Here is a 23,483-nt window from a genome sequence, read left to right as displayed (position 1 = left end):
CTTCTCATAGGCGTAAGTAGTCTCAAGGTGAAATCTCTTTTTAATCAGAATTACTCCTGAAAAAATTTTAAAATAACCAGGACATAGGCCCTTGGAGAGAGCTCAGAAGGCCAGATTATGTTTCTCTATATATTTTGATTTTGTTTCTTTTCTTAGGTTATGGAGGCCAAAGTCTAGTTGAAGAGGTTGAGTTAGGTCAGAAGGAAAGGCTCCAATGATAATACAGGGATTTTTTTCAATTGCTTGTTCCATTTCTTTTTAATACTAATTTTCATATGTTAAATGGGAACATATTGTAATTCTGCTGTCTGATTAATGTTACCCTATTTTTGTGGAGAAAATTTGAGTGTCTATGAAATCATCAATCATGTAGTTATGATGGTCCATATAAAACTGAGCATTAGACCAGATCTGTACAAAATGTGAGTTGAATTTTTTTTTATTTCAGTGTTTTTTTATTACCTCAAAATACATTTTAAACTTTATTTAGGATCTGGGATCCGATATTTGCATGAAAACAAAATTATACATCGTGATCTAAAACCTGAAAACATAGTTCTTCAGGATGTTGGTGGAAAGGTAGGTAAAACTTGAAGAAATGTTCTGTGCTAATTGAATAGAGTCTCCATGATGTCGTTAGTCTTTCAGGTTTGGTGCCCATCATAGCATTCTGTACTTCTTTATCCCAGCCCTCACTATACTGAACTGTGGTTTTTTGTTTGTCTGTCTCCTCTGCTAACATAATAGTTCCATTAGAGAAGGAGCTACATCTGTCTTGTTCATTTCATTTTTCCAGCACAGTATCTAGCAGAGCTAGTAGGCAGTAAGGAATTTGTTGATTTGGATGTTATGAAGTACATCCAAAAAACATCCTTGGTCTTCTTTAAGAAAAAAAAAATATGTTCAAAGTATGTTTTCATATTTGAGAAAAACAAAACAAAGTCATTCTCCTCCCCAAAAGTCCTAAGTTTATTATTAATTAAAATTCAAAACCTTGATTTCTCAGATTCCTGAAAGAGTCATCTTGAGAAGAACTAGAAACTGTGAATTAATTCTTGGAATATTTATTTTTATCAAAGTGATTTGAGCAGTTTTCTTGCTTTTAGTACCCAAATTCCATTCCAATAAAGACATAAAGCCAGGAATGTGAACTTTGAATTGGATTGTATGGCCTTAGGTAGTGAAGATAATGATCAGTTGAAAGTGATGAAACCTTGGTGCTTCTTCTCTTAGGAACCTTTTGTGTATGCTTTGCGGCGGCTACTCACTTTTTGTTTGTGTGTGTATCCTGAGACTTCAGGATGTTCTTGAAGTTAGATGGGTGTTTACTCACGTTGATCCACTCTAAGACAGTATGATGCTTCTTATAAGTTTGGAAGTTACCCTGCCTGTGCCTTCCAGTTTAATGGATCAAGCTTATTCTGAAATTAATAGCCAGTCTATATCAGCATATTAAAAAGCAGAGACATTACTTTGACAATAAAAGTCTGTCTAGTCTAAGCTATGGTTTTTCCAGTAGTAATGTATGGATGTGAGAGTTGGACTATAAAGAAAACTGAGTATCAAAGAATTGATGCCTTTTGAATGGTGGTGTTGGAGAAGTCTCTTGAGAGTCCTTTGGATTGCAAGATCAAACCAGTCAATCCTAAAGGAAATCAATCCTGAATATTCATTGGAAGGACTGATGTTGTACCTCCAATCCTTTGGCCACCTGATGCGAAGGACTAACTCATTGGAAAAGACCCTGATGCTGGGAAAGATTGAAGGCAGGAAGAGAAGGAGATGACAGAGGATGAGATGATTGGATGGCATCCCAACTCATGTCTATCAGACATGAGTTTGAGCAAGCTCCGGGAGTTGGTGATGGACAGGGAAGGCTGGTGTGCTGTAGTCCATGGGGTCACAAAGTGTTGGACATGACTGAGCGACTAAACTGAACTGATTTAGTTTTTTACTATATGTCAGACACTGTTAAATTATTTTCATTATCATTGAATCCTAATAGCAATCCTGTGAAGTGGGGATTGTTAGGAATATCATTATATAGGAAACAGAGGAATAACTTGATCAAGGTCACATAACTATTTATCTACGTGGTGGAGCTTAGGCTTGAAACATGTTTGTCCTATTCCAGAGCCATGTTCTTCACCACCTCCCTCTCCAGAGCATTACAAGGACTTTGTTCCCTTTCCTTTTCAAGTTTCTCAGCCATTTAACACTTACTGTTTTGCAGATTATGCATAAAATAATTGATTTGGGATATGCCAAAGATGTTGATCAAGGAAGTCTTTGTACATCTTTTGTGGGAACTTTGCAGTATCTGGTAAGACACATATTGTTTCTTTGAATTTAAGTGTACAGGATTGTTCTTATTTCTTAAGGTTGTAAATGTAATAGTTCAAAACTCAAGTAGCTTTTCTCTTACAGTGTTGATGTTTAAAGCATTTTTTTTTTTTTTCTTTTTAAGGCCCCAGAGCTCTTTGAGAATAAGCCTTATACAGCCACTGTTGATTATTGGAGCTTTGGGACCATGGTGTTTGAATGTATTGCTGGATATAGGCCTTTTTTGCATCATCTGCAGCCATTTACCTGGTAAGAAATGAGAGGGAACTTTGGTATGCTTAACGGGAGTGAAATTTTCAGTACCCTTCTGGCCACCTTTCTTTAAATGGTATAATTACTTTTTAACACAACTGAATAAAATTAAAAGGCAAAATGTCTCAGGTTGTCAGCTGAAGTAGCTTTTGTTTTTATAGGCATGAGAAGATTAAGAAGAAGGATCCAAAGTGTATATTTGCATGTGAAGAAATGACAGGAGAAGTTCGGTTTAGTAGCCATTTACCTCAACCAAATAGCCTTTGTAGGTATGTATACTTTAGTTGAGGAAGTTTGTCTCATTTTCTTCAGGGATGTCGAAGAACAGTAAAGTTGTTGTCTGCTTCAAGTAGCATTATCCACTGGAACTTTCTGTAATGATGGAAATGTTTTATATGAATGCTGGCCACATGAGTCTTTCTGAGCACTTGAAAGGTGGGTGGTAAGACTGAAGAACTGAATTTCAAATTTATTTAATTTTAATTAACTTAAGTATAAATGCAAATAGCCACTTGTGACTAGTGGCATCCGTATGGACAGCACCAGTCTAGTGGAAATAAGAACTGCCATTCAACTGATTGGCTTAGGTGCTAAGAACACTCTTAGAATACTGTGATGAATGGGTTCCTTAGGAAATGGGACTGAATTCACCCATTGGAGTTGCCCATAACTAACTTGCACATATGGGTTTGGGATTTTTTTTTTTTTAGTGGAAAAAAGTTTGTCACCTGTCATTTCATCAGTTATTTGGAAATAAGATAAAATATCATACAAATAATGACAAAGGATATGGACAACCTATACAACCACTTTTCTTTTTTTTTTTTTTTTTACAAAACTAAAAGAAAATTGGAATATAATTATTTTCATCCTATTTTTGTATGTTTTCTAGTTTAATAGTAGAACCCATGGAAAACTGGCTGCAGTTGATGCTAAACTGGGATCCTCAGCAGAGAGGAGGACCTGTTGATCTTACTTTGAAGCAGCCAAGATGTTTTGTATTAATGGATCACATTCTGAATTTGAAGGTTAGTTTGAATGGGGTCTACTTCATAAGACTTGCATTGAAGTTAACAAACTGATTGGAGAATGGACATAAATATATCTTCATAGTGCATTTCTATTTCTTTAGTAAGCTTTCTCAGTTTTACTTCTAAGTGGTCTTATTGATCACTCCTTTGAAGTATCTTTTGGATTTTCCCCCTCTCTCATATTGGTACCATTTCACCTCATTCATTTAGGTCTAATCATATTGGATTTGTTTTGGTGAGGAAGGTTCCTACCTGGCTTTTTGCCTCTATACTTCCTTTCCATCCTACAGTCCGTATTGCATGAACTGCCTATTTTATTTTTTGAAAAGGCTTTTTGATTCTCCAGTCCAAGAAACTAACAGTTTTTTCTTGCCTACCAAATCAAGTCTACTGGGTTTGTGGGGGTTTTCTTCATTTAGGTCTACCTCATCCAAGTGCTTGTTTCATTTCTCTTACCCTTTACTTCGCTTAGGACCAGCTTGTCATTGCACCTTATGCCATCAAGCCCATTATCCATTTTTGTGTTGACAGATGCTGTTCTTCTGCCCAGGCTGATATCTATCTCTCTATATCCCCTCACCTATACTGGCACATATTCAACTCTCCTTTTCTCCAAACTGTGTCTACCTGACAGTGTGTCATTTAACCATTTTTATTATATTCTCTAGTTGTTTCTCATCTTCCATTCATGCCTCTCCACATAGATTGTCTTCTTTAATGCTGAGATTGTTTTTCTTACTTTTAGTAACAGTCATCTATCCGACCATCACAGTGTTCCTATGCTGGCATTCTGTACAAAGCTGGACACATACCAGATTCTCAGTAAATATCCATTGATATGAACGAGAGGTTCTATTATGCTGTATATGTAGAAACAACTCATCTGTGATCTTTTCATATTTGTTGATTACTTGTGGTAGATAGTGTTTCTAAAATGTAAATGAGAAAGTAGTAGTAATGTCAGGTTTTACTCTTACCTTGATATACTTCATTAAATAGGAACTTGGTGTTGATGTCCTTCTTGGCTCACATTGAAAAGACAGCTTGTGTCGTGATTTGGTTTTCTTCTACTGTGCCAAGGAGTAAATCATCCCCCAGCATGTTAGACAAGCAGGACTTGGTGACAGCTTTTAGTTCTTTGTTGGTTTCAAAAATTTTTGTTTTTTTTCTCCTAGTTTTCAGTCTTTTCATGGTAACCATAACATCATTTCTACTTGTAAGGAGTCTGTGAGCATGTGCTTGTTTTACAGAGCACGAGTAAGGACGACTCCTTATGTGTTTTGTGTTCTATAGACTTTAGTTCAGTTTGTAGCACTGAACTGTATATCTGTGAATCTAGGCAAAATATATATATATATATATATTTATATTTATTTGTAGTTTAGGTACGTGAACGTGAAGTCGCTCAGTTGTGTCTGACTCTTTGCGACCCTATGGACTGTAGCCTACCAGGCTCCTCTGTTCATGGGATTTTCCAGGCAATAGTACTGGAGTGGATTGCCATTTCCTTCTCCAAGGAATCTTCCCAACCCAGGGATCGAACCCGAGTCTCCCACATCGTAAACAGACGCTTTACCATCTGCAATCTCAGCCAAAAGGCCGAGAAGCAGTTTAGGTACAGTAATATCTTCTTTAAAGGATCAGTATTAGTGTGAGGTTTCAGAATAAGGGGTGTGTAGGGTACTAGTCATAGTAGTTCAGGGTTGCTTCCCAGACATAATAATAGGACTGAGTTTTGAAGGATAAGGAAGTGTTAATCTGGAGAATGGGCAGGGGGAAAGATTTGCAAGCAGAGGAATGTCATGAGCACAGAAGCATGAACTGCAGAATAGATTGCTATTATTATAGGACATTTTTCTAAGGTGTTTATTATATTGTTAAAGGAGGGAATGACATCTGTTTTATTTTCATTTAAAGAAGAAATCAGCATAGCTAGTGGGAAACTGCTGTGTAACACAGGGAGCTCAGCTTGATGCTCTGTGACGACCTAGAGGGGTGGGGTGGGAGGGAAACTGAAGAGGGACAGGATATATGTGTCCTTATAGCCGATTCACATTGTTATACAGCAGAAACCAACACAGCATGCTAAAGCAATTCTCTTCCAGGTAAAAATGAATTTAAAAAGTAAGCTCATCCCATATTTCTGGGGGGAAAAAGAAAGAAGAAATCAGTAAAACAGTTACTGAATTATTTCCTTTCCTTAAGAAAAGTTTGTAAATTCTGATTACATTTTTTCTAAATATTTATTATGAAAAACTTTAAATATGCAAAAAAGTCAAAAAAAGTATACTGAACATTCTTTGCTACTTCTTTCATGCCTGTAAGTATAACTATATCCCAAGAGTCTTTACTTAGCTTTCTTTTTTTCCTTTTTTTGACGATTTCTTCAGTTATATAACTTTAACTATAAACTGAATATGGATAACTTCCAAGTTTATCTCCTTAGTTGTGATTGTACAGCTCTCTGCCGGGTATTTGTAACTACACTTGGTGGTCCCACTGGCAAGACATAATTCATGAAAAACTGAGCATGTTTGCTCTATTAACTGCTTCTACAGCTTTTCCTCTGCTGCTTGCTTGCCCCATCACCCTTCCATCACTTTGGCTGTCTGACTATTCCATCTCCCTCAATCTGCATATCCATTTATTTTGTACAGTTTATTTTTTGAGTGTTTTACCAATTTTAAACTTGTTAGGTTGTCAATTTAGAAAGCTTTCCACAGTTCATTTTTGCTTACTGAATAAATTCCAAATGCTTACATTGGCATTCAGAATCGGTCTTGGTCTCATTTCATCCTACGCTTTTAGTCTTAACTCCTGTTTTCCCCTAAGGGGGCATCATTTTAGGTACATTTGATTATGCTCATCCCTTTCTACTTCTCTGCCTACTTTGTTGTTTTTTGCCTAGAACTTTTCTTCTTTCGGTCTTTTCTTGTTCTAGTCATTCTTTTCAAAGTTCAGCTCAAATAGTACCTCCTTATAAAGCACCCCTTTCCTCCCACCAAAGAATCTTCTTTGAAATCTGCATAATATTTTATATCATTACAGTACCTATTGCATTTTGCCTTGTCTTTTAGTTCTTTTATTGTGTCTTAATATCTTTTATTTGACTGTTATCCTATAGAGGGCAAGGATCATTAAGTTATTCAGCTTGCATATCCACTACTAGCACAACACACTTAATAGTTTGTACCATAGCAGATACTTACCAGATATTTAAATGAACAAAAGAATTCATTTAGGTTGTATTTCCTCTCCCTTTGTTTTGCTCCCTTCTGTCTTGGCTTTGGTAGTGGGATGCTGTGAGAACCCCGTAATAGTTTGAAATATGCCCTCTGTAAAAGTAAATGTCCACTTTAGGATTTTCATACTACGTTTCTGCTATTGATCTTAGTGGCCACTGTCACAGGGTAAAATCTGCTGAGGCTGGGAAGGAATGGCAGGTCTCAGCTGGTATGCTTGTATTGTAATCCACGTCAACTTGAAAGATTCCCTTCTCTTCCTCTCACCTTTTTTAAACTTGCTGCTGCTAAGTCGCTTCAGTCGTGTCTGACTCGGCGACCCCATAGACGGCAGCCCACCAGGCTCCCCCGTCCCTGGGATTCTCCAGGCAAGAACACTGGAGTGGGTTGCCATCTCCTTCTCCAATGCATGAAAGTGAAAAGTGAAAGTGAAGTCACTCAGTCGTGTCCGACCCTCAGTGACCCCATGGACTGCAGCCCGCCAGGCTCCTCCATCCATGGGATTTTCCAGGCAAGAGTACTGGAGTGGGGTGCCATTGCCTTACTTAGAAGTTATTATATACTAAAGGGAAGTTAGTTCTTTACCTCTGTGATAAACATTTGTGTCATCAATACTTCTAATCATTTGCATCCACTAGTCAGTGTAAGGCATTGGGAAAACATAGGTATTAATTTTGTATGGCTTATCCAAGGGCAGTAGAAGGACAAAGATTTAAAATTAGATTCTGTTCAGAAGACTGACCTCTAACTCTGTAACTATCCTTGGTTACCTCAGTAGAGCCCTGCCTGACTCAGTCTTACACTTAGTTGGCCTGTATCTGGCTACTTTCAGTGGGACTTTTAAGTGAGAAGTGCTCAGAGCTCTGGTTTCTGTTTTGCCAAAAAGGAGAGTAGAAGAGCTGATTAACAAGATGTTATGTGAAAGCAGTTAGCTTGTGGCTGGCATCTGTTAGGCAGTTCATAAACGTTTCCTTCTAGGTCAGTGATACCTTTCTGAAAAGTAAGTGTTGCTTATTTAAATTGGAGTTTTTCTTTCTTGATTTTATACATCCCTAGAATTTTCACACTTAATTCCTGGGAACTAACATCTGTTGCAGTAGAAAAGTAAATTCTACTCTTTAGTTTTCAGAATGTCATAATTACCGATTTCATTTTGGAAAATGATTGAATCTTATTTAATGCAGAGATAATGCCCTTAAGTAACTAGCACTGAATCATTTATGTAGCAAATAATCAAAGTTATTTCTCTTTTTTCTTATTTAAACAGATAGTACATATCCTAAATATGACTTCTGCAAAGATAATTTCTTTTCTGTTACCACCTGATGAAAGTCTTCATTCACTACAGTCTCGTATTGAGCGGGAAACTGGAATAAATACTGGTTCTCAAGAGCTTCTTTCAGAGATGGGAATTTCTCTGGATCCTCGGAAACCAGCCTCTCAGTGTGTTCTGGATGGAGTTGTAAGACAATTCTAATATACCTAGAGTATAAGAAATCTCTTTGCATACAGGGATTGCATGCCCTGCATTTTTGATGTCTGTTTGGAATCATCTGGGGAGTGGTCCACATCTTATAATTCTTCTTTTAGTTTTATCCTACTCATTATGCTTATTGCTTTGCAAGGTGAAAAGATAGAAATGAAACATTGGTTATTTTAAACTGTATATGACATTCTCTTTGGTGCCACTTCCATCCTTTTTTTTCCTCTTTTTCTCCTGAAGCTTATAACCTTGAAATCAGACCAGCAGTCTCATAGGTCCTGTCAGAGGATGGATGGATGGTAATAAATGATTCTGATCATGACTCATTTCATTTTCCTTTTTTGACTTTGTTGAGCATATTTTATATATCATATAATTTAACCATTTCAAGTGTACAATTCAGTTTGTTTTTTTTTTTAGCAAACCACCCTAATTGCACAGCCATCATCATAAATCAGTTTTAAAACATTTCCATGTCTTTATGTTCTTTAACTACTAGTATCCATTCTGCCCACCCCAGAAAATCACTAATTTACTTACTGCCTATATAGATTTGCTTTTTCTGAACATTTCATACAAGTGGAATCTTAATCCCTTGTGTCTCATTTCTTTCACTTACCGTTATGTTTTTGAGATCGATTCATGCCATAGCATATATCATTACTTCATTCCTTTTGATTACTGAAAAAGTATTCCCATTGTATGTTGTTGTAACTTTTTGCTTTTGCCCTTTTGGGTCTGTTGACTGTTTTCACTTTAGTCCATACTACTGTTACTTATTTTCCTTAAATAAAAATTTAGACCTTAAGTCTGTGAGATGTTTGCTAATGAACTTGACTTCACAGTTGGCATTTCAAAGTAGGAAATTTGGTGGTTAGGTGCTTAGAGAACCTAGAATTTTCAAGAATCTTTTCTTCTTAATTGTTGGTTTTTTTTTTCAGAGGGGCTGTGATAGCTATATGGTTTATTTGTTTGATAAAAGTAAGACTGTATATGAAGGACCATTTGCTTCCAGAAGTTTATCTGACTGTGTAAATTATATTGGTAAGTATAGTTCATTTACTGACTGAGCTTTAAACCTGAAGTAATATAATTTTGACACGACATGATTAGTAGAAATGGTTCTTTGGTGTTTCTGTTCTGTGTCATACTTCAGGATTCTATATGTGCTAAAAGATGGGTATGTATGGTTTGGAAGGTGAAGAGGTAGATTTTAAATCACCACCAGACCCCTCATTTGGCAGAAGACGACTTTCCTATGAATATGACTTTCACGTGAAAAACTGAATCTTCACTATTAATTAAGCCCACTTTTTAGTTTCTTCACTACTTAAGCATGTTCAAATACTTCATTTTATCCTATGAATACTACTTAATGTTCAAATGATTTCATTTTTCCTCAGAGAATTAATGTTTTCTACTAAAGAAGTAAGTGGTTAATTTCTATCTACCCAAAACTAAAAACAAGCATATTATAAAATCAAGGACAAAATTGGTCACAAGGGCTGAAATGATGTAATCTTTCCTTTTCATTAGTTTTAAAAAAAGTTCTAGATTTATAGAAAAATTGAGCAGATAGGACAGAGTTCTTATGTTATTCCCCTGCACATATAGTTTCCCCTGTTGTTAACATCTTACGTTATTATGGTACTTTGTTACAACTAATGAACCAATATATTGTTATTAACTAAAGTTCATACTTTATTCAGATTTCTTTTAGTTTTTATCTGGTGTCCTTTTTCTGTTCTAGAATCCCATCCAGAATACCATGTTACGTTTAGTTGTCCTGTCTGCTTAGGCTCTTCTTGGATGTGATAGTTTTTCAGATTTTCCTTATTTTTGATGACCTTGAAAGTGCTGATCACATATGTTGTAGGATGCCCCTCTGTTGCAATTTGCCTGATTTTTTTCTCATGATTAGGCTAGGATAATGGGTTTTTGAGAGAAAGATCAAAGAATTCAAGTGCCATTTTGAAAACATTATATAAACGGTACATACTATAAACATGATTAACGACTGTTAGTGTTACCTTGCTCACTACCTTGAAGTAGTCAGCTTTCTTCACTGTAAAGTTTAGTCTTACCCTCTCCTCCTTTCAATACTCTGTGGAAGGAAATCACTGTGCAAGAATCCACACTTAAGGAGTAGGAGTTACATGCCTCCTCCTTTAGGGTAGAATGTCTATATAATTTATTGAAAATGCTTCTGCTTACATGAATTATCTCTTCTCTCCCATTTATTAATTTATTTAATCATTTATGATATAAATTTGAATTCATGGATATTTATTTTATATTATAGATTATAATCCAATACTAGTTTATTTTGTTATTTAAATTGTTGCAGCTTACCTTAGAAGCTCTTTCACTTGACTTCCTATGCCTCTTCTACTTGACCCATCAGTGAGGGTGTTTTTGTTTTTGCTTTTGTTTTTTTAAGCATTTCCTTACTTTCTGGTACCATGTAGTATTCCAGGCGCATCTTTTAAATTTTCTACCATAGTCCTAGAATTGGCCATTTCTCCAAGGAGCCCTGGTTCCTTTAATTGAGAACAGCATTAGAAATCAAAATTTGGATACTTGGTATGCTTCTTGCTACTGGGGTATCATTTCTGGGCACTTTCAGACTTTTTTTTTTAATATATAATTTTTTTCTAGACTCTCTTCCCCTAGACTATCTTTTTTTAAGTGTGTGAGTTTTTATTTTGTTTTGTTTGTTTGGTCTGTCAGAGGAAGCCTCAGGATTAAGTGTGGGTATGTAAAAATAGAAGAGAAGTTAGTTGAGGCTATTTATCATTATTAGGGGAGGCAAAGATTTTTCCATATACACAGCTTTATTTGTTTGACATCTGTTTCAGATAATGTGTTTTCTCAATGTGAAACCTATTGTAGTGCCCTGTCTCTGAAGATTTTCATTGGAAAAGAATAACAGAATATAATCACCACCTTAAAGTACGAGATGAATCTCTCTTCAATCTTGGAGAATTTTATAATGTTAAAATGAAATTTCATTGAACTTATTATCTACCTGCCATGGTTTTAGAAAGAAACATCCCCTTTACCTAAGAAAACACAAGAGATTATCATAAATAGATAATTTCATAAGTCTTGCATTGAGAAAGGCATATCTTTTAAGGCATATTTTTAAAGGCATATTGTTAAAGGCATATTTACCCAGTGTGTTTTTCTGAAGCTGGGTTGGTAGTTCAAGAGATGAAATTTGTTATTCAGAAGCAAAAAAGACTATAGCAGATTGTAGAGTACTTGGGACTTAGTTTAGCACTTCAAAAGAATAAATAATTTGGATTATTGGAGAGGGAAAAAAAAAGAGGATTCCGGATTGGAGAGAAACAAGGAAGAAAAAGACAGATACAGGAATAATTGTAAGCTTTGTGATTATGTAGTAATTATGTCTTCATTTTTATTTCCCCTTGTATCTGGAACAGGACTCAAGTAATGTGCAGGTGTTCAATAAAGTTACACTGACTGAATGGAACTGTAACAAGTGGTTCTTTCTAGCATCTGGTTTCTAGCATCTATAGGAATATTTGTATGGACAGAAAATCACAAAGAATAATAAATGAACACTAGAATCTTAAAAAGTAATTCCCGTCTCCTTTCCTCCATCTTCTTACACATAGTACAGGACAGCAAAATACAGCTTCCAATTATCCAGTTGCGTAAAGTTTGGGCTGAAGCAGTACACTATGTGTCTGGGCTGAAAGAAGACTACAGCAGGCTCTTTCAGGGACAGAGAGCAGCCATGTAAGTGAATTGTCTTGTTTATAGGCACAGTGTCATGTGCATTCATGCTCAATTAAATTTTGCTACTTTTCCCTAGTCAATATCCCATGCAAAAATATATTACTGGGCCGGTTTGTAATGTAATATTCTGATGAGGCATGTAGAATTCTTATTAACAGTCTGAAACCATCCAATTGCAGTAGACTAACAGTAGTTCCTGAATGGTCCTAGTATAAGAAGATTGTTTTATCATAGAGTATCACAAGCAGAAATTCTTTAGAGATGAGATTCTAGAGATAAGCTGTTTCTCATAGATTGATAATAGGAACATAGGCTTTGGGCTTATGGCAGTTCGAGTTTTTAAACTTTTGTAAAATGCTTATATCTTGTTTTTTTCTTGCTGTGGTTTAGGTTAAGCCTTCTTAGATACAATACTAACTTGACAAAAATGAAAAACACTTTGATCTCAGCATCTCAGCAACTGAAAGCAAAATTGGAGTTTTTTCACAAAAGCATTCAGCTTGACTTGGAAAGATATAGTGAGCAGATGACGTACGGGATATGTAAGTGTTGGATAATGTATTTGAAACAAGTGTCTTGTCTCTTGAAGCCATCTGCTATGTTACCTTCTTACCTGTTAGCCAGTTGTTTCACTTGCATTCATATTAGAACAAAAGATAGGACATCTCATATTATTGTAAACTGTATTTGGTTTGAATATTAGTTGTTTTTTTTTTTTAACATTTAGTTGAGCAGCTTTACTCTGCCCACCCCTCACCCCCACAATTGGACTAAAATTGCTCGCCTTTAGAAAAATGCAAAATGATTTAAGAATTTGATTGTCAAACCTCATTTAAAAAATAGATACAAAGTCTGTATTAGGGTGACTTCTTAGCCTGGGATGTCTTAAATTACTTACCCTTCTATAAATAATAATACATGCAATTTCAGGGTTTTTTTTTAAAGTTTCTAAACAACCTACTGTGGAGTCCCATTGTTTTTTATTGTACATAGCCTCCAATGTTTTGGTATTTAATTCTAAGCTTATCTCCCTTCAGATGTACTAAGGAAATGTAAAAAGCAGAGTTAAAATTCAAATAATAAACCAAAAGAGTTGCCTTCAGCATTTCTGTTTGTATACTTATCTTGAGCAAGGTGTGTATATTTCAGAATTAAATGATCAACAGTGTCCAGCTGGGTAAATAAGTTTTCTTACCAAAGCTGGTTCTATGATTGATATTTTATTTCTGTTTGTGTATTATAGGCATTCTGATGAATAGCAAAACATAGTTATTTCATCAGATTTTCTTTGACTTATCTTACTAAGTTGTATATCTTAGACTACTGTTTAAAAAGAGTGAGGTAGACCTCTGTGTGCTGATATTAAAAGATCACTTGATCTTTAAGGCAGCAGTGCTTTAAGCTGGAGGAAAAAGCAAGGAAGGAAAAGTATATAGAGATGATTCTATTTATGGGAGAAAAGGAGATGTGTCGCTGTAAGAAATGATTAACACTGGGATCGCAGAAAGTGGAGAGTGGAGGGGAGGAGACTTCTATATCTCTATATAGTGTTTGATTTTTTAAAAATACCATGTTCATGTATTACTTTAAAATTTTTTTATTTTTTATTAAGAGAAAGTCATCTGTATTAGTTTCCCAGGGTTGCCATAACAAATTGCGATGAACTGGGTGACTTAAAACAATATAAATTTATTATCTCACAGTTTCAGAGGCTTAAAGTCTAAAATCGATGTGTTGTCAGGGCCATGCTCTCTCTGAAACCTATGGAGAAGAATCCTTCCTTAGATTCTTCTGGCATTCCTTGGCTTGCAGCTGTGGCACTTTAGTCTCTGCCTCTGTTGTGAAATGGCGCTTTCCCGTTCATATGTCTGTTGCTGTGTTTCTTCTTCTTTTCTTAAAAGGACACTAGTCATACTAGGTTAAGACTCAACCTTAATTTAGCTAATTGCACCTGATGCTATTTCCAAATAAGGTCAAATTCTGAAGTACAAGGTTAGGGCTTCACCATCTTTTGGGGGAACAATTCAACTCATAACTCTGTTTTTGATGTTAATATGGCAAGGAGATGGGTAGGTCAGTAATTAAACCTATGGCTATTTCTGAGATAACCAATTAAGACTTTTTTTTTTAGCCTCAGAAAAAATGTTAAAAGCTTGGAAAGAAATGGAAGAAAAGGCTATCCACTATGCTGAGGTAAAATCACTGAGCTCATTCTGTGTGCTTATTAACTCCTGAGGTCTCCCTTAGAAATTCTTTGGTTTTGGTTTGTAGAGTATTTCTCATATCATTCCTGAATATCAGACAGATACCTAGTATGTGTATGTAGAGGGAAGTACCACAGTGGATAAAAACAAGAGCTTTGGGTAAATGAGACTAAAATGAAGCCTCACTGAGCCTCAGTTTCCATGTTATATTATGGGGACCTTTTTTAGTGGGGTTATACAGATTTAAGTGGGAGTGACTAATAAATGGTAGTTATCACTGTTATTTTTAAGACTGGTTTTGATAGGATGGCTGGACACATCCTGGTTTACTCGGGACAGTTTTCGTTTACCTCTCTTGCCTTAATTATCAATTAGTTAAGTTAGTTAAGTGAAAAACGCTCAGTCGTGTCCGACTCTTTGTGACTCCTGGACTATACAGTCCATGGAATTCTCCAGGCCAGAATACTGGGGTGGGTAGCCTTTCCCTTCTCCAGGGGATCTTCCCAACCCAGGGATTGAACCCAGGTCTCCCACACTGCAGGAGGATTCTTTACCAGCTGAGCCACAAGGGAAGCCCAAGAATACTGGAGTGGATAACCTATCCCTTCTCCAGGGGATTTTCCCACCAGGAATTGAACCAGGGTCTCCTGCATTGCAGGCAGATTCTTTACCAACTGAGCTATCAGGGAAGCCTTTATTATCAATAATACTCTCAAAATTTTGCTGGTTTGGACAATAAATTTTTTATGGTCACACTATAGGTGGCAGATTCCTTCTTTACCTGGTACATCTGTCTGTGGTCCCGTTAAATTGTTGCTCTCCTTGATGCCAGCACTTCCTGAGGAATGAGTGTGGCAGTTGGTATCCTGGGTTGGGAAATCCAGTGTCTTTATCTTTCTGCATCCTTATTCAAGTTGGGAACAAGAGACACTGAAAATTGTAGAACCAAGATGCAGTGGTATTGATAGTCACTTTTACTTATTAGTGACACTTCTGTCTTTTTCCTTCTCAGGAGGAGAAAGAAAATGCTAGTAGTCTACTGTTGTCAGGAGAGAAGCCTGAAATAAGTTGGTTCTCATATGAAAGTTACATGCCATAATCTGAGAGACAAACAGACTTGAACAAAATCAGTGTTTTACATTAAATCACTTTGTTCTGTTACTGTAAGAAGTTATTCTCTGAGTTCCTCATATTGTGTGGTGGTGAGCCTGTCATTTCTTTTGTGTTTCATCATATTTTAGGTGGGTGTCATTGGATACCTGGAGGATCAAATCATGTCCCTGCACACTGAAATCATGGAGCTACAGAAGAGCCCCTACGGACGACGTCAGGGAGACTTGATGGAATCTCTGTAAGGGTGAAGTCATGTTGTTAGTGTTGGTGTCTGTAATTTTTGGTAGCAGATTATTCTTTCATTGTATTTCTGGAAGATTATATGTGGTTCTTTTCTATAGTTTTCTTTCCACAAATACATTGGCATCATATTTAAAAAGGAAGTTTTTTCCTAATCACAGGAAATTTTGGCAATAACTCTTTGGGTTGATGTTTACTATTTATTTTAAAAAAACTTTTTATTTTATATTGGGGTTATATTATAGTTGATTAACAGTGTTGTGATTAGTTTCAAGTATATAGCAAAGGGACTCACCCATATATATATATATATATATATATATATATATATACACCTATTCTTTTTCAAATTCTTTTCCATGACCTTTGCTTTTTAAACCGAAGCATCTTTTCATGTGAGTGTTACTAATTTTTCAAGTATTTTAAGTTCAAACTATTTCCCTACTTACCACACTTCTGGTTTAAGGAAGGTATCATTTATTAAATTCCCTAAATAAGGTTAACGTCCTAAGTGTTTGGATTAGAAACTTCAGATTTTTTTTTCTTTAATCACAGGACATAATTTTTTTCCCATTTAAGTGTTTCTGGTGCAGAGATACTATATAAGTGATGGTAGATCAGAGCAGATACTTAGTATATTAAACTTTGCATCTTAAGATCTTGCTTATTACCCAGCGAAACACCCTGTAAAATATTCGTTGGCAATATATAATTACTTGAAAATAGGGTCGTTACTCTATTCAAATAATATTGTTCATTTCAAGTTGGAAATAAAAAGTCGTTAAACTATCTTCATGTTTAGAACATGTTTTCTCTTTCATAGGGAACAGCGTGCAATTGATCTATATAAGCAGTTAAAGCACAGACCTTCAGGTAAGACACTTTCACAGTACACAAAGGTGTTTTAGGAAACCATCACTAGCTTAACAAATCTGTGAAACTGGATTTTAAGCAAGCTGCAGAATCAATTCCAGTTTTGGTATTGCCATTGAGATGTTTAGGGGCTTCCCTAGTGGCTCAGTTGGTAAAGAATCTGCTTGCAATGCAGGAGACCTGGGTTCAGTCCCTGGGTCACGAAGTTCCCCTGGAGAAGGGAATGGCAAACTACTCTAGTATTCTTGCCTGGAGAATTCCATGGACAGAGGAACCTGGCAGGCTACAGTCCATGGGGTGGCAAAGAGTCAGACATGATTGAGCGACTAACACTTCAGCTTCACATTGAGATGTTTATAGTACAACAGCATTTAAGTCTGTGAGAATTTAAGAAATTAGGAAGGCAAAGTAATAAAGTTTGAAATAGAAAAGTTTTTAATATATTTATTTTTAATTGAAGGATAATTGCTTTACAGTATTGCATTGGTTTCTACCAGACATTAAAATGAAACAGCCATAGGCTTACCCATGTCCCCTCCCACTTGAACATCCCTCCCACCTCCCTCCCCATCCAACCTCTCTAGGTTGTTACTGAGCTTTGGTTTGAGTTCCTGAGTCATACAGCAAATTCCCATTGGTTATCTATTTTACATATGGTAATGTATATTTCCATGTTACTCTCTCCATACCCTCCACCCACTCCTTCTCCGCATCCCCCCTGCCACCCTAGCCATGTCCATAAGTCTGTTCATAATGTCTGTGTCTCCATTGCTGCTTTGCAAATAGGTTTTGTAGTACCATCTTTCTATATTCCATATATATGTGTTCATTTCAGTTCAGTTGCTCAGTCATGTCTGACTCTGTGCAACATGGACTGCAGCACGCCAGGCCTCCCTGTCCATCACCAACTCCTAGAGTTTACTCAGACTCAGGTCCATTGAGTTGGTGATGCCATCCCACCATCTCATCCTCTGTCGTCCCCTTCTCCTTGTGCCTTCGATCTTTCCCAGCATCAGGGTCTTTTCAGATGAGTCAGCTCTTCACATCAGGTGGCCAAAGTATTAGAGTTTCAGCTTCAGCATCAGTCCTTCCAATGAATATTCAGAACTGATTTCCTTTAGGATAGACTGGTTGGATCTCATCTTCTCCAGCACCACAGTTCAAAAGCATCAATTCTTTGGTGCTCAGCCTTCTTTATAGTCCAACTCTCACATCTGTACATGACTACTGGAAAAACCAGAGCTTTGACTAGATGGACCTTTGTTGACATAATGTCTCTGCTTTTTAATAAGCTGTCTAGGTTGGTCATAACTTTTCTTCCAGGGAGCAAGCATCTTTTAATATGGCTGCAGTCACCATCTGCAGTGACTTTGGAGCCCCCCAAAATAAAGTCTGTCACTGTTTCCATTGTTTCCCCATCTATTTGCCATGAAGTGGTGGGACCAGATGCCATGATCTTAATTTCCTGAATGTTGAGTTTTAAGCCAACTTTTTCACTCTCCTCTTTCACTTTCATCAAGAGGTTCTTTAGTTCTTCTTCACTTTCTGCCATAAGGGTGGTGTCATCTGTATATCTGAGGTTATTGATATTTCTCCTGGCAGTCTTAATTCTAGCATTTCTTATGATGTACTCTGCACATAAGTTAAATAAGTAGGGTGACAATATACAGCCGTTATGTACTCCTTTCCCAGTTTTGAACCAGTCTGTTCTGTATCCAGTTCTAACTGTTGCTTCTTGACCTGCATACAGATTTCTCAAGAGGCAGGTCAGGTGGTCTAGTATTCCCATCTTAAAGAATTTTCCACAGTTTGTGTGATCCACACAGTCAAAGGCTTTAGCATAGTCAGTAAAGCAGAAGTAGATATATGTGTTAGTGTATGTTAATTGTTTTCTCTTTCTGACTTAATTCACTCTGTATAATGGGCTCTAGGTTCATCTACCTCATTGGGACTGACTCAAATGTGTTCCTTTTTATGGCTGAGTAATATTCCATTGTGTATATACACCACAGCTTCTTTATCCATTCATCTGTCAATGGATGTTGGGTTGCTTCCATGTCCTAGCTATTATAAATAGCTGCAGTGAACATGGGTTACATATGTCCTTTTCATTTTGATTTCCTCAGGGTACATGCCTAGTAGTGGAATTGCTGGGTCATATGGTGGTTTTACTCCTCGTTTTATAAGGAATCTCCATACTGTTCTCCATGGTAGCAGTATCAATTTGCATTCCCACCAGCAGTGCAAGGGGGTTCCCTTTTCTCCATACCCTCTCCAGCATTTATTGTTTCTCAATTTTTTGATGATGGCCATTCTGACCAGAGTAAGGTGATATCTCATTGAAGTTTTGATTTGCATTTCCCTAATAATGAGCGATATTTCAATTTAAGTCTGAATTTGGCAATAAGGAGTTCATGATCTGAGCCACAGTCAGCTCCCGGTCTTGTTTTTGCTGACTGTATAGAACTTCTCCAGCTTTGGGTGCAAAGAATATAGTCAATCTGATTTCGGTGTTGACCATCTGGTGATGTCCATGTGTAGAGTCTTCTCTTGTGTTGTTGGAAGAGAGTGTTTGCTATGACGAATGCGTGCTCTTGGCAAAACTCTATTAGCCTTTGCCCTGCTTCATTCCATACTCCAAGGCCAAACTTGCCTGTTACTCCAGGTGTTTCTTGACTTCCTACTTTTGTATTTCAGTCCCCTATAATGAAAAGTCCCCTTATGGCAGAAAGTGAAGAGGAACTTAAAATCCTCTTGATGAAAGTGAAAGAGGAGAGTGAAAAAGTTGGCTTAAAGCTCAACATTCAGAAAACAAAGATCATGGCATCTGGTTCCATCACTTCATGGGAAATAGATGGGGAAACAGTGTCAGACTTTATTTTTCTGGGCTCCAAAATCACTGCAGATGGTGATTGCAGCAATGAAATTAAAAGATGCTTACTCCTTGGAAGAAGAATTATGACCAACCTAGATAGCATATTGAAAAGCAGAGATATTACTTTGCCAACAAAGGTCCATCTAGTCAAGGCTATGATTTTTCCAGTGGTCATGTATGGATGTGAGAGTTGGACTGTGAAGAAAGCTGAGCGCCAAAGTATTGATGCTTTTGAACTGTGGTGTTGGAGAAGACTCTTGAGAGAGTCCCTTTGACCGCAAGGAGATTCAACCAGTCCATCCTAAAGGAGATCAGTCCTGGGTGTTCATTGGAAGGACTGATGCTAAAGCTGAAACTCCAGTACTTTGGCCACCTCATGCGAAGAGTTGACTCGTTGGAAAAGACTCTGATGCTGGGAGGGATTGGGGGCAGGAGGAGAAGGGGACGACAGAGGATGAGATGGCTGGATGGCATCACCAACTCGATGGACATGAGTTTGAGTGAACTCCGGGAGTTGGTGATGGACAGGGAGGCCTCGTGTGCTGCGATTCATATGGTCACAGAGTCGGACACGACTGAGCAACTGAACTGAATAATGAGAGATGTTGAGCATCTTTTCATGTGTTTATTAGCCATCTATATGTCTTCTTTGGAGAAATGCCTCTTTAGGTCTTTTGCCCATTTTTTGATTAGGTTCTAGTATTGATTTGTATGAGCTGCCTATATATTTTTGAAATTAGTCTTTCGTCAGTTGTTTCATTTGCTATTACTTTTTCCCATTCTGAGGGTTGTCTTTTCACCTTGTTTATAGTTTCACCTCGTTTATGTTTATAGTTTATGTTTTTTGCTGTGCAAAAGCTTTTAAGTTTAATTAGGTCCCAGTTGTTTATTTTGAAATAGAGAAAATTTTAAAGGAAAGTGAAAGGAAGGAATGAAAGAGAAAAAAGGAACTCAGAATAAGGAAAAGAGGAAGCAAGAAAATGTGTGGAAAGATGTAAAGTAAAAAAAAAAAAGAAAGAAATGCTGCTTAAAGTTAAAGAGATTGGAAATAATTTGAGGCTGTGGGTTCAGATGTGGAATCGTCAGAGGGATGCCCATATGCTAGGCCAAAACAGTATACTTTGAAGATAATGCCTTCCTCTGCACCTGGTCACTGGTTGCTTATTTCATGACAAAACTGTTCATTTCTGTTGAACATCTGCTGAATACAGAGCATGTTCTCATGGTAAGTGCACTGGATTGAGGATTGCATGCATGTTCAGTCGTGTCCAACTCTTTTTGACCCCACAGACTATAGCCCACCATGATCCTTTGGTTCATGGGATTTTTCCAGAATGAATACTGGACTGGGTTTCCATTTCCTCTTCCAGGGGATCTTCCAACCCAGGGACTGAACCCATGTCTCCTAAGTCTCCTGCATTACTGGAGAATTCTTTACAGCTCAGCCACCAGGGAAGCACCTGGATTGAGAATTAGAAGGCTTTAATTCTAAATTGGGCACTTTATTGAGCAAATAACTTTTTTTCCTGGTATCTCATTTCCCTCTTCTGCAAAATGGGGTAGGAATCTAACTTTCCTAACTCAGTGACTATATATGGCATTATATATGACAGGATGTTTGTGAAAGTGCTTGAAAACTATAGAGTATTATGTATGTGCAAGATATTATCCTTCAGTTAAAAACTGATCTGTTTTGAAGGATTAGGGAAGAAGTAAAAGGTGACTTCTGTGCCCTGATATGTTAGATACTGAAATTGTAAACAAATAAACAAAACTGTAACTTTTACACCTTAAAATTACAAACACATGCAAATCTTAAATAGTATGTAACAAATAACACAATCTCCTCTACATTAGTTTTTATTGTAGTGGAATTTGTTCAGTTAATTTCCACAAACATGTATGAGATATATATACAATAGGCATCTAACCCTGATTGGTTAGTCATGGTTGGTTAGAGGAGGTTTCCTGCAGGAGATGACATCTGAGATGAGCCTTAAAGGATAAGTAGCAGTAGCTTGGTGAAAGAAGGTATATATGAAAGAGTATATATATTCTTATATATGCAAGTATAATAGATAAAGACACATACATGTAGCAGTTAGTGTGTTTGAGGAAATGTATTGTGACTGGATTATAGAGTATCAGAAGGAGAAATGTGACTGGATCACAAAGGATCTGGCACGTCACAGTAACAGTTTTGGATTTCATCATGATGGCAAAGAGAAACCCTAAAAAGATATAATCAGGAGAATGGCATGATCAGATTAGCATTTTAGAAATACTGCATTGGTAACATTGTGGATAATGGATTAAAGTGTGGCTGGGTTAGAGACATTCATCAGTTATGAGGTTGTTGAGTAATTGTGGCACAGGATAAGGTAGGACATGAACTAAAGCAGAGAGCCTGAACTGTGGCAGTGGGGAGTGCCAGTGAAGAAAAGGAAGATAAAGGCAAGAGAGGTATTTAGGAAGTAGAACTGATAATATTGGGTAATGGATTGTATATGGGTGGAAGGAGATGGCCTAGAGGGTCATGGATGCCTGCCAAGTTTCTGGCTAGAGCAATTAGATGCTCTTAGCACCCAGTTCTAGTGGGTGAGGACCACTCACCATGATAGGAAGTATAGGAAAGATGACAGGCTTAATGGGAAAAGAATGTGGGTTCATTTTTGTACATGTTGATGTTAAGGTGTCAGTGGAACATTTAAATAAGATGGGCAATAGTATATATGTGTGTATGTATATATAAACACACATATATATACATACATACATGTGTATTGTACGTACATATGTATGAATGTATTGAACATGTGGATTTAGTGGAGAAGTCCAGACTAGATATTTAGCTGGTTTGAGAGTAATTAGCCATAGGAATAAAGCGATCATCTTGTATAAATATGTTGAATAAGAAAACCAAGGATGGACCTAGAGAATACCAACATTCAAGAAATGGCTAGAAGCAGAAGAGTGTACAAAAAGATAGAGGAATGACTTGAATGTGTAGCAGGAATGATACGATGGGAATAGGACAGAGAGTTTCAAGAAGAACATGATCAGGGTGAAATGCTAGAGATGTAGGTAATAAAAATGATAATGAAAATGTCCATTGGACTTGGTTATTTGGACATGATTGGTGATCTTGGTAAAAGAATGGCCTTTTGGGAACAGAACTAGATTGTAGTGGGCTGAAGACGGAGTGGGATAGGAGGAAATGGAGAAGTCAGTCTAGATCAGCAGTTCTCAAAAGTGTAGCTCATGAACCCCTGAGGATCTGCAAAGGATCCTTTTAAGAGGAGTCAGTGAAGTCAAAACTGTTTTCACAATGCTAGAATGTTATTTGCCTCTTGTACTGTGTTGACATTTTCAGTGATGCTGCAAAAACATTGATGGGTAAACAGCTTGCACCTTGCTTAGCGTGAATGAAGGCACTAGCACCAAAGTATGCTAGTAGTCACTGATTTTCACCAATGTGGGTTCATAGTTTAAAAAAAAAAAGCCAGTTTCATTTAAAAGTGTCCTTGATAAGGCAATAAAAATTCTAAAGAAATCTCAACCCTTGGGTATATGTCTTTTTAATATTCTCTGTGACAAAATGGAAAGTACTCATAAAGTGCTCTGTTACATGCTGAGGTATGAAAGTGAAAGTCACTCAGTTGTATCTGACTGCTTGTGACCCCATGGACTTTACAGTCCATGGAATTCTCCAGGCCAGAACACTGGAGTGGGTAGCCTTTCCCTTCCCCAGGGGATCTTCCTAACCCAGGGATCAAACACAGGTCTTGCACACTGCAGGCGGATTCTTCACCAGCTGAGCCACAAGGAAAGCCCAAGAATACTGGAGTGGGTAGCCTATCCCTTCTCCAGGGCATCTCCCTGACCCAGGAATCGAATCGGGGTCTCCTGCATTGCAAGTGGATTCTTTACCAACTGAGCTATGAGGGAAGCCCTGCTGAGGTATGACGGTTGTCCTAAGGAAAACCACATCAGCAGTTGTTGACATTGCTTGTGGACCAGCCTATTTAACAGAACACCATTTTTACTTGGAACAATGATCAT

General features: G+C 37.1%; 1 protein-coding gene across 3 annotated transcripts in view; it reads left to right on the top strand.

Annotated features, from left to right (window-relative positions):
* CHUK (component of inhibitor of nuclear factor kappa B kinase complex) overlaps window positions 1-23,483 on the top strand; it is a 40,769-nt gene that overhangs the window by 7,461 nt on the left and 9,825 nt on the right. For all 3 annotated transcript variants that reach the window (XM_027960581.2, XM_060405121.1, XM_027960582.2), the window contains exons 5-16: window positions 491-579; window positions 2,234-2,323; window positions 2,468-2,592; window positions 2,757-2,864; window positions 3,488-3,623; window positions 8,136-8,330; window positions 9,293-9,395; window positions 11,993-12,116; window positions 12,507-12,658; window positions 14,248-14,309; window positions 15,562-15,671; window positions 16,497-16,546. In XM_027960581.2, coding sequence (XP_027816382.1) covers window positions 491-579; window positions 2,234-2,323; window positions 2,468-2,592; window positions 2,757-2,864; window positions 3,488-3,623; window positions 8,136-8,330; window positions 9,293-9,395; window positions 11,993-12,116; window positions 12,507-12,658; window positions 14,248-14,309; window positions 15,562-15,671; window positions 16,497-16,546 — 1,344 coding nt within the window. The remainder of the gene's footprint in view (window positions 1-490; window positions 580-2,233; window positions 2,324-2,467; window positions 2,593-2,756; window positions 2,865-3,487; window positions 3,624-8,135; window positions 8,331-9,292; window positions 9,396-11,992; window positions 12,117-12,506; window positions 12,659-14,247; window positions 14,310-15,561; window positions 15,672-16,496; window positions 16,547-23,483) is intronic.

The sequence above is a fragment of the Ovis aries genome, chromosome 22 (genome assembly GCF_016772045.2).
Source record: "Ovis aries strain OAR_USU_Benz2616 breed Rambouillet chromosome 22, ARS-UI_Ramb_v3.0, whole genome shotgun sequence".
Classification (NCBI taxonomy): Eukaryota; Metazoa; Chordata; class Mammalia; order Artiodactyla; family Bovidae; genus Ovis; species Ovis aries.
This window is presented reverse-complemented; position numbering and strand designations above follow the sequence as displayed.